This window comes from Seriola lalandi, unplaced genomic scaffold, assembly GCF_002814215.2.
Source record: "Seriola lalandi dorsalis isolate HSWRI2012SDOR001 ecotype SW California unplaced genomic scaffold, Sedor1 jcf7180002054582, whole genome shotgun sequence".
NCBI classification, from domain to species: Eukaryota; Metazoa; Chordata; class Actinopteri; order Carangiformes; family Carangidae; genus Seriola; species Seriola lalandi.
Window position 1 is genome coordinate 2414292 of NW_019525135.1, and position 17283 is coordinate 2431574.

Consider the following 17283-nt stretch of genomic DNA (forward strand, 5'->3'; position numbering starts at 1 on the left):
GGGCACTATATTGTTAAAGTACATAATATTACTTTGTCATACAGATTATCAGCTCGTTAACTTTATGTTTTGGTACTTTAAAATTCTTAGCAGCCAGATTGTTCAACTCACCTTTTTTGTATCACCTAACATGGAGCTTAGTTTATAATTTAATCCATTTTACAGATTAAATATCGATTGTTTTCTAATTTAAATCTTCAGGGAACAAAATCAGGTCTGAGGCACTTTTCATTAAAACAGTTTGTTTTATCACAAATGCGCATCTTGTATATAATTCACTGGTAATCCCTTACTTGAAATTTCATACATGTATTTCTCTATATTAATAAAAACAAATCTGCTCACATTTATGTTAAAGTACAGGATTTACAGTAAAGTGTCGCTAATTTATCTAATTACAGGGATCCCCAATCTAGAGGTTACAAGATAAAATGTAGAGGTCAAAAACTGAGAAAGATGGAAATGATATCCTTCAAACCAACCAATATTTATTTTCTGCTTCAAGAAAAAACTGCACATAAATTCACCCATAACAGACTGTTAAAAATAACGTTGACAGTGTTTACTACCACTGCTCTTCAATATCCTCTATGGTCTCTGGCAGGCACCTGTTGCGTGTCTCTGGCAGCATTCTTGCCACTATTCCCCCGACTACAGCTGCAGAGCACAGGACAACTTGCGGCAGTTCCTTCCAGACATCATCCAATAAGAGGATCAAAGGAGCCACAGCTACACCAAATCGAGCCATGAAGGAGTTGTAGCCCATACCATTCTGCCTATAAGAAACATTCAGAGACATTGCCTTTAACAATGATTTGATACTTCTAGGTAGAAATAATGCCCATGTATTCAATGTCCTGCAATATTGATATAGACAGGTTGTTGAGAGAAAGATAAAAAGAAAGGCATGCATAGTTACCTCACTACAGTGGGATAGAGCTCAGAGCTGTAGAGCACAACAGTCCCAAAGGATGCTGAAGAAAACCCTTTTCCAATGACTGCTACCACTGTTCTCACAACAGACATATCTGAGAGGAGAACATCATTTTCTTATTGTTTCAGTTCATTTTTCATAATGAAAAAAATAGAATTCCTTATATACTCCAGTGCATAATGGTTGAAGCTCTGGGGTGTAAGTATGTGAAATGAACAATTATCTAGATACCTGTAGGTACCACAATGTTGATTCCAAGACAGACAGCAGCCAACAGCATAGCTCCCACCTCAGTCCGTCGCCTGCCAATCTTATCCAGTAAGTAGTAAACTGATACTTTGGCTGGGAGCTCAATTAAAGCATAGGTAAACTGAGTGAGATAGATATTGAGCCCAAAGCCTGTGATGTTGAAGCTGATGCCATAAAATATAGTCGCCACGCAAAACCTAGGGGAACAGAAAGTGCAAGCTCATTAAACAGTCTGTTGATACACCATCACAACATTTCATCTGGATCTTTTAAGATGTAAAACTAACTCTTTGACCCAAACACAATACATAATATATTTTACAACCAAAAACCATTGACCTAAATCACAGTGGGAATACAGACCACAATGCACCAGTACACAGGGCCAGTTTCCTCATCTTGGGTGTTCGTATCAGATCAAGGTAGGAATAGGTCCGATCTCTTTTCTCTGTCACAACAATAGTGGATAGTGTCTGAAAGAATGCAAAGCAGCATTGTTCTTTGAGCCATGTGATATAAAAATAAAGGATAGTGTTTTAGGCAACACAAAAATAATTAGAATCTGAAAGATTGCAGGCCCAAGACTATGTTGTTGATTTTATTATATATATATATATGTATGTATTGGTTCTCTTGACTTAAACCTGCAGTGCAGAACTTTTGTCTCCCCCCTCTGAAAGTGAGAGTAAGAGTTTCTTTATTATCTGGAGAATCAGAAACCTTTCTTTTGGATGCTTCCAAGGCTGTTCCACCATAGTGCCACCATACGCCTAGTTGCTGTAGGCTATTCCATCTCCGTTGCTATGCTTTGCTACCCTCTTCTCTTTGTGAAACCAATCATTTCTGGTTGATGTAAAAAGCATCGCTTCCGGTACGCCAATGCGGGAATGTCGCCACAGACACCAGATTTAATACTCCAGTATGTTGCAAGATACCGAGGGATTTACCTGCCGCTGATAGGCTTAATCAGCATTGTATGAACTCATTTGCCTGAATGTAACGGACGTTCATTTAAATAGAACTGCACTCCAGCTTTAACTATCATCTGCTATGCAATATACCTCTGTTTTAAGTGTGTGAATTAACTCTTCTGTTCCGTTCATCGTGGCGCATTTTTTCAAATACGTCTGGGCTTGCTCCAGCTTTCCATTGGCGATGAGCCACCTAGCCGATTCTGGCATCCACCTAATGTTGAAGGCAAAGAGGTTTTTTAGTCCTAATGCATTACATGGCAATAATTTCCATTGCATATTTACATTTAAAGCATAATCCATAAATACTGTGTACATCTAGCTGTGGTTGGATACAGGCGTAAGATAGAAGTAGCAAGTTTAATGAGGCAAATTTCAAATCAGGCGAAAGCCGATTATGCTATGTTTTTCTTTCACCTGGATATTTGCCAAAGAAAGACATTGACTGTTCAAACATTGCCTTAATATGTTTTTGGGCAATGTAAGAGTGTCACTTGCCTATGTTTATAACCAATAACCCAATCAATCACAATCCCACTGAGTAAGGACTAAGGTTGTTTGACGAAAAGATCTAATTTTCAGAGTCATACCTCCAGGTGAAAATGGCCAAGAGTAGAGGTGATGTGACACTAACAATCAGCCACCGCCAGTCAGTAACAAAGTAGGCAATAGCTGCAAATCCTGTGTTCCCAAATGTCCATGATAAACTATCGATCACTCCCACCAGTTTCCTGTGCTCAATGTCCACCCACTCCACACCTGCAAAGAACAAACATCCCATCACTTACTTTGCAACAATCGCTTGTCAGAAAAAAACACTTTAAAATTACAACAATACTTGTAATCTTTTTTTCCTGCATTTGGTAGTTTGGGCTTCTGAGGTGATGTGTTAAGATACAGAGCAGAGATTATTTACTAAGGACTGCTGAAACAATGACGATGCCAGTGATGCAAAACCCCGTGAAGAACCTCAGCACTGCAAACATCACATAGGATGAAGAAAAAGCACTTGCAACGGCAAACAGCATTCCAGACACATAGGACACCAACAGCATGATCCTTCGGCCAAACCTGTGGAAAGTCAGGACGTCTCCAAAGTTAGTGTTTCTGATTGGTTGAAACCCTAGGTGATCATGTACTGTATATACTGTACACTTTAAGTTGTAAACTGAGATACTTGTCACTCAAACTTCCAAAGGTCACAGCTCCAAACATCACTCCAATGAAGAAGATGGTTGCAGTTGCTTTGTTTTTTCCTCTTCTATCACACACCAGGTCCCACTTGTACAAGCAAATAAAGAAAGAGGACAAGTTCTCTCTGAACATAAAAGACTTCTTCATAAAACTTAAATATGATGGTGGACACAATACATGTTGTTGAGTTTGTGATATTTATGAATGAAAAGTAATCTAAGTCACCTGTGAAGTCAGAGTAGATTTGAAGGTTGTGTTATCGTACACCCATCCATTCTGGCACAGCACTGTGGGCAGGTCAGTCATGTTGGGGTTGAGCAGCAAATCATACTGAGGCTCTGCAAACATCTGACAGGAGCTCAGAGTCCCATCGTCCTGGACTGGAATACTAACAACAAGCCTCTCTGCTTGCGATAAATTCCTGAAATGATCTCCATCATCTAGCGAGCTGATGTTGCAGTGGTGAGAGGGAACCGCTGCTATGAAGTTGTTTAGCATGAAGTGGCAGGGCAGTGTGAAGCGTCCAATGAAGCTGATTACAATGATCATTATCTGAAATCTTCCAAATCCATTAATATCAGCAAGGACATTCTCAAACCTCATTGTGGCTTCTCACTGTGTGTAAAATGTCTTCCTTTGAGATTAAAAAGAAAAACTGCTCACACACCCATGCCTGTACACGAAAAAGTGAGCAGCAAACTTGAATAGAGACCTGATAAGACAACCTTCGGCATTTGACTCTCCCAAGAGCTGCTGTATTAAAGCTGAAATGGGTGAATATTTTACCTCACTTAACCACTAAAACAACGTCTCTGGGTGACTGTGAAGCATTTGTGGTAATAGTTAAAGCAGGATCCTTATTTCACCCTTTAGATAAATGAGTCATTTACTCATCCTTTACTGGTCATGACTCAGAAATTAAAAGAATGACAGCAGATACAAGTAGTTGAAATGAGTATATTTCACAAAGTGACTGGATACACCCTTAGCTGTAGGGTGACGAATTCAGACAACTGGAAAAACTGCTCTCCAACTGAGAGGAGACCCTTCATCACCTTGGGGATTATACACTTACAGAGCACTTTATTGGGAACACCTGTACAACTGCTTATTCACTCAGTTATTCAACCAGCCAATCATGTGCCAGCAGTAAATGCATAAAATCTTGCAGACACAGGTCAGAAGCTTCAGTTAATGTTCACATCAAACATCAGAATTGGGGGAAAAATGTGATCTCCATGACTTTGACTGTGGCATGATCGTTGGTGCCAGACGGGTGAGTATTTCCGAAACTGCCGATCTCCTGGGATTTCTGCTGACGCAGCTGTTGGGTTGGGTTAGAGTTTGGTGTCAACAGCATGAATCTGTTGACCCAACTTGTCTTGTGTCAACAGTACAGGCTGGTGGTGTAATGGTGTTAGGCATGTTTTCCTGGCACACGTCATTGTTTGAATCTCATAGCCTATCTGAGTATTGCTGCTGACCAAGTGCATATCTCTATGGCCACAATTTGCCCATCTTCTAATGGCTACTTCCAGCAGTTGTCTCAAACTGCTTTCATGAACATGATGATCAGTTCAGTGTACTTCAGTGGCTTCCCCACTCACCAGATCTGAATCCAGCAGGCCACCCCTGGGATGTGGTAGACTAGGAGATTTGCAGCATGAATGTGCAGCTGGCAAATCTGCGAATGGACAGGCAATCATGTCAACATTTCATTACATTATAAAATGTAATCCAGGCACAATTAAGTTTTTGCACAAAACGTATTTGCTGTTGCAGTTTTGTTGTATAGAAATATAATTTTTAGGAGACAGGGTTTGTCCAAGGCTATGACAGGGATACCAGCCCACTGTTTATTTTAAAATTGTGATCAGTTGTATCAAACGCTGCTTTGAGATGAAGCAATAACAGAACAGAACGTACACTGGACTTAGTGGCCATCTGTAAATTGTTTGTGAGTAAACTGTTTTGTGCTGTGCAATTTAAAAAATTCTGATTAAACTTCTATAAAAGAGTTTTGCTAATGGGGTTATTTCAAGGCTCCTGTTACCTCTTTGAACAATCTAGTAGGAGTGGTCTCCCATGGCGCTCGATGAGATTATCTGAGAAATTAATGTAGAGATATTGGCTTGAAGCAGATTTTGTTTGGGGGAAGCAAAGTCTGCTGTAGTGGAGGGAGAGATATTGACCCTGATATGATCAATCTCGTTGGCACAGTCAGCAGCTGATGAGGCATCATCAGCAGGAGCAGAGCAGTTCACAAGATGGTCAAGGGACTGTGTTGATTAGTAACATTTAATTAAGAACAGTATAGTTCAGTTATAACTCATTTCATTATATGTGACTCATAAATCTTAAAGCAGCTACACGTAAGTTTCGCTATCGCTACATAGCCAAAGTTAGCATTAACATCTGTTTACTTTCCACTCTAGATGAAGTTCAGCATCAAACTTCTCCATGGAGAACTTCTCCGTTCTCCAGCGGTGGAAAGCAACCCTCTTCATTTGCTTCTATTTCTATCACTTCTTTACCTCTACTGAAGTTAGCATGCTAACCAGCTAGCCCCAGACCGTCTAATCACTTTCTGATACTGAGTCACTGTAGTGTCCAGTCTGCTCTGAAGATGTATTATAACCTATTGTATTGTAAACACAACAATGGCTGATGCTCTTGGCAAAGCTGGTAAGTAAACAGCTGTTAATGCTAACGTTAGCTATGTAGCAATAGCAAAACTTACAAATAGCTCCACAAGCCGGAAGCCATGTGCATCCACAGCTTTTTCCAAGACTGTGCATCTCCTCATGCTCTAATATACATAATGTACATGAAATCATGGCTTCAAATGCACAGCTGTTAAACACTCATATGTTAGTTTCAAGTATTTATTGAGATTTGCCCAATGTATTTGTTACAAAACACAGGAACATTATTATTGTGGAATCAATTCATTTTTTATTTAACATGTAACTTGCAAAACTGTTGCTTGTAGTGATGAATGCAAAGAGAACAATCAGCTGACTCTGCAGTTGCCCTCAGCTCTAAGGAGCAATTCAGTGTTTTTCTGCTCATTGCTCTTAGTTTTACATCCTATTTTAACTTCACATTATAAAGCTTGATAATATGCCAGTATTTTGTTTACAGTTTGTCTCTGCTGCTGTTTTCATATATTTTCAGTTGCAATGGTGAAAACTTTTAAGGCGGAGATTTCTCATCCGTTGTGGAGATTGATCGTCTTCTGAAACACACAAAAAAAACATTTTCATCTTATGCCATTTATTTATCACTGTGTTTGTTGTTTGGATGCACAGTGAGAGTTATAAATAGGAACCAGTACCCCGTCTGTTCCACTTCCTCAATTGTCTCTGGTAGACGAATGTTTTGTGTCTCAGGAAGAAAAGAAGCTGACAGCCCTGCAGCAAAAGCCACCAGGAAGAAAACAATATTTGGTAGTGGGAGCCACACTTCTTCAAGAAGCATGATCAGGGGGGATATGGATACGCCTAAACGCGCCATGAAGGAGCTGTAACCCAATCCATTTTGTCTGTGTAACAGAAAAAAAATATAACCTCTGACAACAGAGAAACCATAACACATTTGTAACTATCAGGGATCTATTTCACAATACAAATGCAACTCCCTTTAACAGTGATGTAGAACTCATTCTGGGTGTTGATTGCTACCTTTTTCAAAAGTCTCAGTAAACTTCACTTTCGGAAATGGCCTCTGGATAACAGAAATTGTTTGTAAATGTGCAAAATATAAGCTCTATATATTTTACTGACCTAATTACTGTGGGGTAGAGCTCTGCTGTGTACAGATATACAGTAGTAAAAGCTGCCTCTGCAAACATCTTGCCCAAAGCTCCTACAACTGTCTTAATCATCCCCATTTCTGAAAGAAAAAGTTGGCGAAGGACATTTTAACTCTACATTGTATTATATTTAAAGCCACTCTGTCCAGAATTTGAAAATTAATGACTCCCAGTGCTGTTTTTTAAAAAAAACGTATTTACTCTTTACTTAGGTAATCAATCTATACAATCTAAACATGTATTATTTTTTTTCCAAGTTTTGCTTTTTCTGTTGTTGCTGTTGTATGTTATTGTTGCTGTAGTAACAGAAGCCACCATGACCTTAGTTTTTCAAAAAAGACACCTGAATTGATCATTTACCTTGAGAGAGAAACATCTTGCAGATTATACACAGTCCAGTCAGAACAAGTGTTCCGGCCTGACTCAACCTTCGACCTATTTTGCTCAAGCTGAAAAAAATAATTGCTTTTGCTGGGATTTCAATTGCACCGTAGATGAACTGTGTGAGATAAATGTTCACACCAAACCCACTGACATTCAAGCTGATTCCATAATAAGTACAGGCTACTCCAAACCTATGAACAGAAAAAGAGCAATGTAATCATGTTATACATAAGTGATAATTCAAAGTAACTATTTCAGGACACTTTGGAGTGTATGAACTTGATGATACCACGGTCGCTTATTGGTTGAGCAACAGCTGAGTAAACAAATTAGACATTTTCATAAGGCTTAGAAGTTAAAGTGTCAGTTGTTTGAAGGTAAAGTCAATCCTACATATATACAGTACAGTACCACACAATGCCAGTAAGTACAGTCAATCTCCTCATTCTGGGAGTCTTCACAAGGTCCACATAGGAATACTTTCTGTTTTCATTTTCCACAAGTATTACTTTGGACAGGATCTGGAGAGTGAAAGGAAAAGTTTGGTCAAAGAAAAGAATAGAGCTGTGCATCAATTTTTGTTTAGAAATGAAAAGATTATGTAAAATGTTGAACCTCAGGCTTTAGGTCATTCATGAACTGCTCTCTGTGGTTGACCTTTGCACACTTGCTCAGGTAATAATGAGCACTGTTTAGCTTTCCATTGCTTATAAGCCACCTAGCAGACTCAGGGAGCCACCTGTAACAACATTTGTTTTGATAAAGCTCAGGTTTTTCATATAAACTCACGAGTCACACCCCTGCCTCATCAAAACTAAAAGTCTGATCTTTAAACACTGTAAAATTGTTTTCTATAAAGATTCTTTTTATTGGCAATTATTTTTGTGAAAGTTATATGCCAATATACAGAACAATAATTATGTTGAAATTATTTTTCCTTACCACCAACAGATCATCGCCAAAAATAGTGGAGCAGTTGCTGTGGCAGTCAGGTACCTCCAGTCATTCACAAAATAGGCCACAACAGGAAGCAGAGAGGTAAAAACACTCCAATCCATGCTCATTAAAACACCCACTGCAGTTCGATGCTTGATGTCCACCCATTCAATGCCTATTATGAGCAATGATACTAAATCAGATCTATCAAAAATATACTTGACCATAATTATGATAATCTAGTTTACACTTTAGTAGATGCAGATTTTAAAAAAAATATTAGTAGTATTTATTTAGGTTAGAACACAAAACTGATAAAAAGGTTAGTGTGAGGAGTATAGTATATGTTACATATATGTTAGTATAGTTATGTACAAAATTGGAGGTATGTGTGTGAGGAAAACTTTTTTGTTTATAATTTTATTGGTGTAAGTTGTGTTGTGTTGTTGTTGTTTTTTTTGCTGGACTCAAAAAGAAGATAGTTTCTAAAAAGCAAGAAATATATATATAACAGCAACCATCTAATGACCTAAGCTTTATACAGTACATGTGATAAACAGCTGTGTTGTATTTGATAGAGCATTTTGACTCATCTGTGGATCATTTCTTGACTTTGGCCGCACACAGTGGGTTTAAAATGAATTTGTTTGTCTTCACGGAGAGTGATAAAAGAAGAAACCATGAATCACCTCTACAAACTTAGTTTTACACTATGAAAACTTCCCACATGCAACTGAGCAAATTGTTTTGTTTTCCAAACATTACATAAATAAAAGACAGAGCATGATGTTCCACTCACAAAGGACAATGGTGATGATACTTATTGCAGAAATTCCAAAACCAGTGAAGAACCTCATGACAGCAAAAACACTGAAGTTGTATGAGAAAGCACTTGCAAATCCAAACACTGTGGTCATCACATACGACAACAGAAGTGTTCTTTTCCTGCCAAACCTGTGAGACAAAAAAATTAAGAGATAAGTAATTAGTTAATTATTCATTTGATATAATAGATATAGGCCTACAGTATGTTCAGAAGAAGTTTGCGAAAGCACTTTCTTTAGGTAAGACACATATATTCCTTCATATAAAGTGTCTACAGTGTGAAAAAAGAAAGTCTACAGATGTTCAGTGTGACGTTTTGAGTCAGTTTTATGGTCAGAACTGCGCTGGCTGCACTACTACTGTCTTATGCATAGCTGAGACCTTACAAGACAACATTTGGACTCAATTCTTGACTCCATACAGGTGCACGGAGGCTAATACAAACTAAAAACTAAAATGATATCAATAATTATATTGATATTTTCAATGTTCAATGAGTTTTCAATGTACGAGTTTCTCTCATATATTTGTGTAAAAACAAATATAAGTAAGTAGCATAAGGTGTCTGATTTGAGAGCTGAAGTCGTGGACACCTGTCACTAAGATATCCAAATACTGCTGCTCCAAGCATGACTCCCATGAAAAAGATCGTGGCTGTGGCTCTGTTCACTCTTCTCTTATCACAAACCAGATCCCACTATGGAGGGAATACATAACAGATGAAAAATAGTGAAGCATAAAGTAAAATCTGGGACCAGTATTTGTTTAATGCTTTGTACATTTAAAAAACAAAAAAAACTCACCTCTGTGGCCAGAGTGGATTTGAAGTTAGTGTTGTCATACACCCATCCATTCTGGCATGACACTGTGGTTAGGTCAGTTATGTTGGAGGAGTTGAACAGCAGATGATACTGAGGCTCTGTATACATCTGACAGGAGCTTGGGGTCCCATCCTCCTGGACTGGAATACTAACAACAAGCCTCTCTTCCAGGGATAAATTCCTTAAATCAGCTCTGTCTTCCACAGAGCTGATGTTGCAGTGGTGAGAGGGAATGACCGCAATGAAATTGTTCAGCAGAAAGTTAAACGGCAAAGTCACACGAGGAATTACTATCATGAAGATGATCCATATCTGGAATTTCCCAAAGCCATCTACCTCTGCCAGCACATTCTCAAACTTCATCCTGAAAATAAGTAATGCTACACTTCCAATTTGGAGTGAAGCTCAGGGAATAATAGTAAATATCACAAAGCACACAAGATGTTAGTTTGAAAGTGAGCTGCTAGCCTTTTACTTATGTTAAATGCTGCAGGTTAATGGTCAGCTCTTAGGATGATTAGTGAATGTTTCATAAGGTAATGAAAACAGAAAATTTATGCACTCTCAGCAGAATAAAAAATAATCTGACAAGTAAAGTATTTTTAAAAAATTAATCATTTCCCAATGACTGCATGTTAAAACTATGTATCCCTAAGCAATACAATACTCCACCTTGAAAGATTAATACTGACACGATCGTTGTCTAAAGGTTAAAAAACACTTTTGTGGAAGAAAATCAGTTTCGAGTGAGGAAAGAAATAATGCTCTTCTTACACCACTTGGTCATGACTGGTACAGATTGAAATAGGATGAATCCAAATAACTTGACTTTGACTTTGACTTTTCCTGTGGTGTCAAGAGCAGATCAAATTTTTCACACTTGCCTAATACTTTCCTTCATGACCAGATACCTGCAAAACTAATTTCATTCCCAGCAGGTTTAGCTGAACTTTGTGTTTAGTGTTAATTAACAGCCAGCAAGTTACAGTTTAAATATTTGGTACAATGCCAAGGAAGAACTTACTGGATACCTGCTGGTACAAGTACAAACAAGGGGGCAACACATTTGCATTTAGAGCGGACTCAGGAATAAATTGCACCACCCACTTATAACTATATAAATATAGCATAATTTTAGAATAAAATATAATGTAAATAATTTCATTTCAATATCAGCAACGTTACCCCATTGATCCTACCTTGTTACCCAGTAATAATTTTAATGTGACCTTTACTGGGACCTCGCTGTAGACAACATGATGGACCTCTGCAATTTTTTCCATGAAGGATTTTAAAAAAAATTACAGATTATATTGATAATATCTAAAAGTTTATTCATTAGAAATATATTTTAAAACACAAATGTCTCTCTCTAGATTTTGAATGAAGTTTGCAAAAATGTTAGTTCAATAATTAAAAAAAATGTTTTATGTGTTGAAATCAAATTTATTTGTTAAACAAATGAAACATTTTATAAAGCAATGTGAAAAAGTTATACCTATAGCTGCAAGACCCAGTGAGCTGCTGATGAAAGACAGTGGTCACTAGCACTTTTATTGCATGTTCCATAGTCAAGATCTATATAACCGTGCTATTATGTTAAAATAAATGTTATGTTTCGGGTCAGATTGACCCCATTTAAACCACCAAAATATGACTACAATTGAAAGTGTTATCCAAGTTTACACTCAGCAATCAGCAAGGAAAACATAGTTCAGAACTGGAATACTTTTATAGTTATTTTATTTTATTTTATTTTATTTCATAGTCACTTTTTAAACACACTTTTGAACGCCAAGCCTGTGCACAGGATCAAAAAAACACTTTCTTTTTGAGAATTGCCAAAAATAAACCATTTATCAAAGCCAGAAGCTGTGAAGACTGAGAGAATCTCCTGATTTTCAACTTTCCCATGGTCAGTGAACTTACCATGTGTGACATACGCTTGCCTCAGAAAATGTGGCTGATTTTAAGGTTCAAATTGCAATCTTTCCGGATTTCAAGCAACTCACACGAGGATTCAGAGCTGTCCTAATCCGTGTGAGGACGTGTGAGTAGGGCTTATATCCTACTATTTCAGACCTAATTTTTTTCATCATTTTAGCATGATGTATCTCTATAATATGTGTCTGGGTTATATTTATAAATATTGTAATAGCACCTGACAGATTTTCAAGAGAGTCAAAGGGGGGTTTCTGGAAGGGAAAGACCCATTTGAGGACGTGAGTATTTTAGGTCTATTTCATCATATTATCATGTGGTATCTCTAAAATATGTGGAATGGTTATATTTAGACAAATTATATTAGCATGTAAGGTATCATAATACTGATATCACACTATAATAGATTATAATAGACTAATCATATTATAATAATTATAGTGCAATGTCACCTGGAGCAACAGATTCTGCTACTAAGTTCTACTTTTCTTGGGTTTTCTTCCTCTGTTGTCTTCTGTTATCCAGCTCTGTTAGGTTCAGCACATAATTTAGACAGTACAACTAAGGACATGTTGAATCCTGACAGGCTGTTGGTTCAAGCCAGTTGGTTCAAGTATTTATAGAGTTTTTCACAATGTCATTTGATATTGTTATTTTAAAATCATCGTCTTAAATTTTTAAATTGAACCAGCTTTTACTAAATTGTGCACGCTAAGTATCACTCTCATCATTAAGAGTGATTTTTATTGAATCTCCTTCTTCCTTGTTGATTTTACTCTGCAATATAGATAAAACTTAAATTAGTCATATTTTCAGGAAAGAATATTAGCAAATGATTAAAACATAAATTATTTAGAAAGATGTAAACTGTATAAGGCTCTGAAATTATGGTTAGCTTGCTTTTTCAAGGTTAACTGGATTATTCTTTAGCTGTGAAGCTCACTGAGGTGGGTAATCGTTTACTGTACATGTAATCTTCCTTTAAAACCATTTCCTCTGTACCTTGGTTTCTCAATGTCTTCGATGAACTCTGGCAGTCGTGTGTTTAATGTTTCAGGCAGAAGTAAGGCCACTAAACCAGACAGAACGGCTACGGCACAGTATGTGACTTGAGGGAGGAGATGCCACACGTCCTCCAATAGCATGATGAGTGGGGATAAGGACACACCCAGCCGTGTCACAAATGAGGTGTAGCCGACGCCATTCTGTCTGAAAAATCAAAGTCAGGGGGTTAATGAAAACCTGTTGCACATCTGCTGCTAACAGAACAGAAGATCATTGTCTGTGGTCAAACTGGATACATGAGTTTGTTGCTGACTGACCTTACGACTGTAGGATAGAGTTCAGTTGTAAAGAGTAACATGATTGTGAATGAGGCCTCTGACAGGGCTTTTCCAAGAACAGCGACAACAGTACGACTGATCCATTTATCTGTGGGAAAATACAAAGAAGTTTAATCAAAAGTATTTTCAGGTATATTAACAAAAATGCAACAAAATTAAATGATTAGATTTAAGATAAACTGAAGAAATGACCTTTTGCAACAAACATGTTGATGAAGAGACAGAGTCCGGTCAATAGCATGGCCCATATCTGACCAGGCCTTCTACCAACTTTATCCAGGAAGAAATACACAGCAATCTTCATTGGCATTTCGATGAATGCAAATATAAATTGTGTGAGGTAAAGGTTTAGTTCGAATCCAGTGATATTTAGAGTTATCCCATAATATGTAAATGCAACTCCATACCTACAAAAGGGAGAAAAAAGAACTCAAACCTTGTATTGACATGCCATTTCTAACCTTGGGATGATTTTTTAAAAAAAGAAAAGAAACATTGTTAATTTGGTTGCTGATATGGTTACTGATAACCGATAACAGTGAGTTTAGTTTTGCAAGTCTTTATAGCAGGGTGGAGTGTTACTGTGAGTTGTTTTGGTATCATCAAGCATCTTTCAATTAAATACCATATTATATAAACTTTATATTAATACTATATAATTACATTGCATATTATCATGTAAAATATCATACTACATATTACATTACATTATTAATATTATTGTATTGTGTATTAGAAATATATTATCAATCATTAGACTTTCTAGTATTTGATTCATGCCACACACTTAAATTAATTAGTTTACTAGTTATTTGGAAAAGTAATAAAAAAAAGACATAATAAGACATAATAAAATAAAAAAAACCCTAAAGGCCTTATAAGGAGATCTAAGCAGAAAACAGAAATGAAAAAAAAAAAAAAAACTATTGTAAAACTAACCTAAATCACTGTTTTTCAGTGAAGGAAAAGAGACATTAGCACATTGAAAAGACCATAGAAAAAACAGGACTCTTAAATATGTCATATCAAATGTTATAATATATCATATGCTAATAACTAGCACATGCTACAGCTGCTACAAAAGAATACTTATTTGCTTTCTTTCTGAGAGTTAGACGTTTATTCACACTTTTCATGTCGTGCGCTAACTGCAGAGCTGGAGCCAGGCGACAATTAGCTTAGCTTAGCAAGAAGAGTGGAAACCAAACAAACCTGGCTCTGTCCAAATTTCAAAAAACCCACCTACCAGCACATCTAAAGATCACTGATTAACATACACAAACAGACAATTTGTGGTTTTAGAGGGAGTTCAGAATGTGCTAGCTGTTTCCCCTTATTCCCGTCTTTAAGCCAAGCTAAGCTAATCATCTCCCAGCTGCAGTTCGTAAAAGGTATTACAGACATGAGAGTGGTATGTGTCAAACATTTACCCCAGTATCCCTGAGCATATAGAAAGTTTCCTTATATTTGGAGTCCTGAAGAGGTCAACAAGATTGTACTTCTTATCTTCAGTTTCAGTTTCTGCAGACTCCAGTAATGTCTGTGAGAAAGCAGGATAAAAAGCACACAAACACAGTCAAGATGTTCATTTAAAACAGATCCTTTTTCTTAATATGAGGTTGTCAACTAACCAAAATGAAAACATTGCTGAAATATACCCTAGGTGTGATGGTGGCCATACATGCTGATCTGTTGTTCATCTCGGCACATTGCAGGATGTAATGATGAGCAGCATCTGCCCTCCCACGAGCCATGAGCCACCTTGCAGACTCTGGAAGCCACCTGCAGTGACAAACATGTTGAGTTAGGTGTTTCATCAGCTTCTAGTAGGATTCAGCTTTTCATGCTGCAAAATGTGAAACATGAAATTTTGATACCTCCAAGCAATGAGGGACAGTATCAGGGGTGAGGTCACTGCCACAATGAGCATCCTCCACTCATTTACACAGTATGCAATTCCAACCAGAATCAAGTTCCCAAGTGTCCAATCCAGACTTATGATTACACCAGAGAAAGTCCTGTGTTCAATGCTGAACCACTCGATGCCTGCAGAAACGTCAGCACAGAAAATGTCAAATCAAGAAACACTTCAGTGGAAATAAATTTCAGCACTAGCCTACTTACTTAGAACCATGGAGATGATACTTATTCCAGCGAGTGACATCCCTGTGAAAAATCTCAGGATGGCAAACATTACATCCGATGTGGAGAAAGTGCTTAGCACCGCAAACATCAGGGATGATAAATAAGAAACCAGCAGAAGTGGCCGTCGCCCAAACCTGAAGGATAATAATTCACATGTTAGGAAATATTTTGCACACAAGTGATCAAATTGTTTCTCATCCCATTCTGTTATCTCAATTAATTTCTTTATGTTTCTTTTTGTTATTTAATTGTGTTGGACCTGCTATAATGAAGATTTTAACAAGTCCTGCCTGTGACATGCATAATGTTTTTCAGATTTTTTACATTCTGCTGTTCATGTTGTAATTTTTACTATAAACTTTACTATTAAATACCTATATACAGTAATATTCCCAGTTTGATAAGAGCTGGCACACTACCGTATGTATGCACTGTTGCAACAACCATTTTCTCTGAACTTTTTAATCTTATCTAACATTTGTTACAGTGAGTGAGGGATGTTTTGGACATTATGGATATACATACATACATTTCATTGACAATCTTACCTGTCACTGAGAAACCCAAATAAAGGGGCTCCAAACATAACACCAATGAAGAAAACAGTGGCTGTTGCCTTGTTCAGCCCTTTTCTGCTGCACACAAGATCCCACTTCAGAGAAAACATTCAAAATATTACAATATGTATTCTTTTTACATAAAACATTCACAAGTTCTAAACCACATTTCTTACTTTTGCATGTATTATATTCACTGTACGTAAAAAAAATTCTACCATAAAAGATGAGCAACCCTTAGAAAAATGTCTTTTACTTTAATGAAATATGACCTTTTTTTTTTTTTTTAACAAATTACAAATGCTTAAAGTCTTTAAGGAACACATCATATTTATTGAATGACACTTACCTCTGTTGCCAAAGTAGATTTAAAAGTGCTGTTGTCATACACCCATCCATTCGGACACTGAACAGTAAATATATTCTCACTACTGTTCTTTGTTGACCCTGACAGATTTTGATATTGGAGCTGTTGAAACATCTGACAGGAGCTCAGAGTCCCATCCTGCTCGGCTGGGATACTCATACTCAGTTTCTGTTCTAGAGTTAAATTCCTGAAGATTCCTCCATCATCCAGAGTGCTGATGTTGCAGCGGTGAGCGGGAACAGCTGCAATGAAATTATTCAGTAGGAAGTGACATGGCAGAGTAATTCGAGAGAGCATCTGAATCAAGATTAGCTTGATTTGGAATTTTCCAAATCCATTAACCTCTGAAAGGATGTTGTCAAATTTCATTTTGCTGTGCCCGTAGAGTCAGACAGGGAGCTATATGTTGGAACGGTGATGTAAGATAAAGTGATAGATACTAAACAGGACACATTTACCAGCCCCATGTTAATCATTACAGTTGCTTATGAGTCCCAGAATGGTGCAAGTACTGTCACAATGGGCTCTACTGTAAATGCTGTTAATCAAGAGCCAAAGACCATCTGCATTTTTCATTCAAATTGGCAAAAGTGAGGTGTAAAATGAAAAAATGCTGTGTTAAAGCCAATGGTGGACAGCAAGTGGTGGAGCGGCTTCTCCAAGTAAACTCCACTGGGATAGGAGAATAGAACATTTCTGATATAGCCAGTCACTACTGATAAGTGGAGCTAGATAAGAAGGGATGATGGGTGGACTAATGGGTGGGCCATGGCATTCAGATGAAACGGCCTGTCAAGCCAGT

At 37.3% G+C, this 17283-nt stretch overlaps 3 protein-coding genes across 3 annotated transcripts; all 3 read right to left on the reverse strand.

The window, feature by feature from the left end:
* Window positions 1–468: 468 nt before the first annotated feature.
* Window positions 469–4061, reverse strand: LOC111664037 (solute carrier family 22 member 7-like). Its single transcript, XM_023418481.2, has 9 exons — window positions 3574–4061; window positions 3332–3435; window positions 3071–3225; window positions 2745–2913; window positions 2245–2368; window positions 1547–1656; window positions 1166–1380; window positions 920–1028; window positions 469–776 (listed from the first exon to the last, which is right to left on the reverse strand). Exons 1-9 carry the CDS (start codon window positions 3949–3951, stop codon window positions 566–568), a joined length of 1575 nt encoding a protein of 524 aa, XP_023274249.1. The 5' UTR covers window positions 3952–4061; the 3' UTR covers window positions 469–565.
* Window positions 4062–6297: 2236 nt separating this feature from the next.
* On the reverse strand, window positions 6298–10531 carry LOC111664023 (solute carrier family 22 member 7-like). Its single transcript, XM_087177187.1, has 10 exons — window positions 10111–10531; window positions 9901–10004; window positions 9282–9436; window positions 8489–8657; window positions 8162–8285; window positions 7958–8067; window positions 7523–7737; window positions 7134–7242; window positions 6686–6892; window positions 6298–6586 (listed from the first exon to the last, which is right to left on the reverse strand). Exons 1-10 carry the CDS (start codon window positions 10489–10491, stop codon window positions 6544–6546), a joined length of 1617 nt encoding a protein of 538 aa, XP_087033313.1. The 5' UTR covers window positions 10492–10531; the 3' UTR covers window positions 6298–6543.
* A 1010-nt stretch (window positions 10532–11541) lies between these two features.
* LOC147818436 (solute carrier family 22 member 7-like) lies at window positions 11542–16867 on the reverse strand. Its single transcript, XM_087177188.1, has 10 exons — window positions 16464–16867; window positions 16106–16209; window positions 15537–15691; window positions 15290–15458; window positions 15071–15194; window positions 14843–14952; window positions 13605–13819; window positions 13392–13500; window positions 13072–13278; window positions 11542–12846 (listed from the first exon to the last, which is right to left on the reverse strand). Exons 1-10 carry the CDS (start codon window positions 16848–16850, stop codon window positions 12813–12815), a joined length of 1614 nt encoding a protein of 537 aa, XP_087033314.1. The 5' UTR covers window positions 16851–16867; the 3' UTR covers window positions 11542–12812.
* Window positions 16868–17283: the final 416 nt, after the last annotated feature.

Bases quoted from the DNA above. Each gene is read 5' to 3' on its own strand.
- LOC111664023 (XM_087177187.1), bottom strand. From the start codon at position 10,491: ATGAAGTTTGAGAATGTGCTGGCAGAGGTAGATGGCTTTGGGAAATTC. The intron at 8,286-8,488 runs GTAAGGAAAAAT...ATGTTGTTACAG, and splicing joins TTGGCGATGATCTGTTGGTG to GTGGCTCCCTGAGTCTGCTA. The intron at 6,893-7,133 runs GTCAGTAAAATA...TCTGTTACACAG, and splicing joins CTCTACCCCACAGTAATTAG to ACAAAATGGATTGGGTTACA.
- LOC147818436 (XM_087177188.1), bottom strand. From the start codon at position 16,850: ATGAAATTTGACAACATCCTTTCAGAGGTTAATGGATTTGGAAAATTC. The intron at 16,210-16,463 runs GTAAGTGTCATT...TTTTCTCTGAAG, and splicing joins AATCTACTTTGGCAACAGAG to TGGGATCTTGTGTGCAGCAG. The intron at 15,195-15,289 runs GTATCAAAATTT...TTGTCACTGCAG, and splicing joins CTGTCCCTCATTGCTTGGAG to GTGGCTTCCAGAGTCTGCAA.
- LOC111664037 (XM_023418481.2), bottom strand. From the start codon at position 3,951: ATGAGGTTTGAGAATGTCCTTGCTGATATTAATGGATTTGGAAGATTT. The intron at 3,226-3,331 runs GTATCTCAGTTT...GACTTTCCACAG, and splicing joins TTTGGAAGTTTGAGTGACAA to GTTTGGCCGAAGGATCATGC. The intron at 1,029-1,165 runs GTATCTAGATAA...TTCTCCTCTCAG, and splicing joins CAACATTGTGGTACCTACAG to ATATGTCTGTTGTGAGAACA.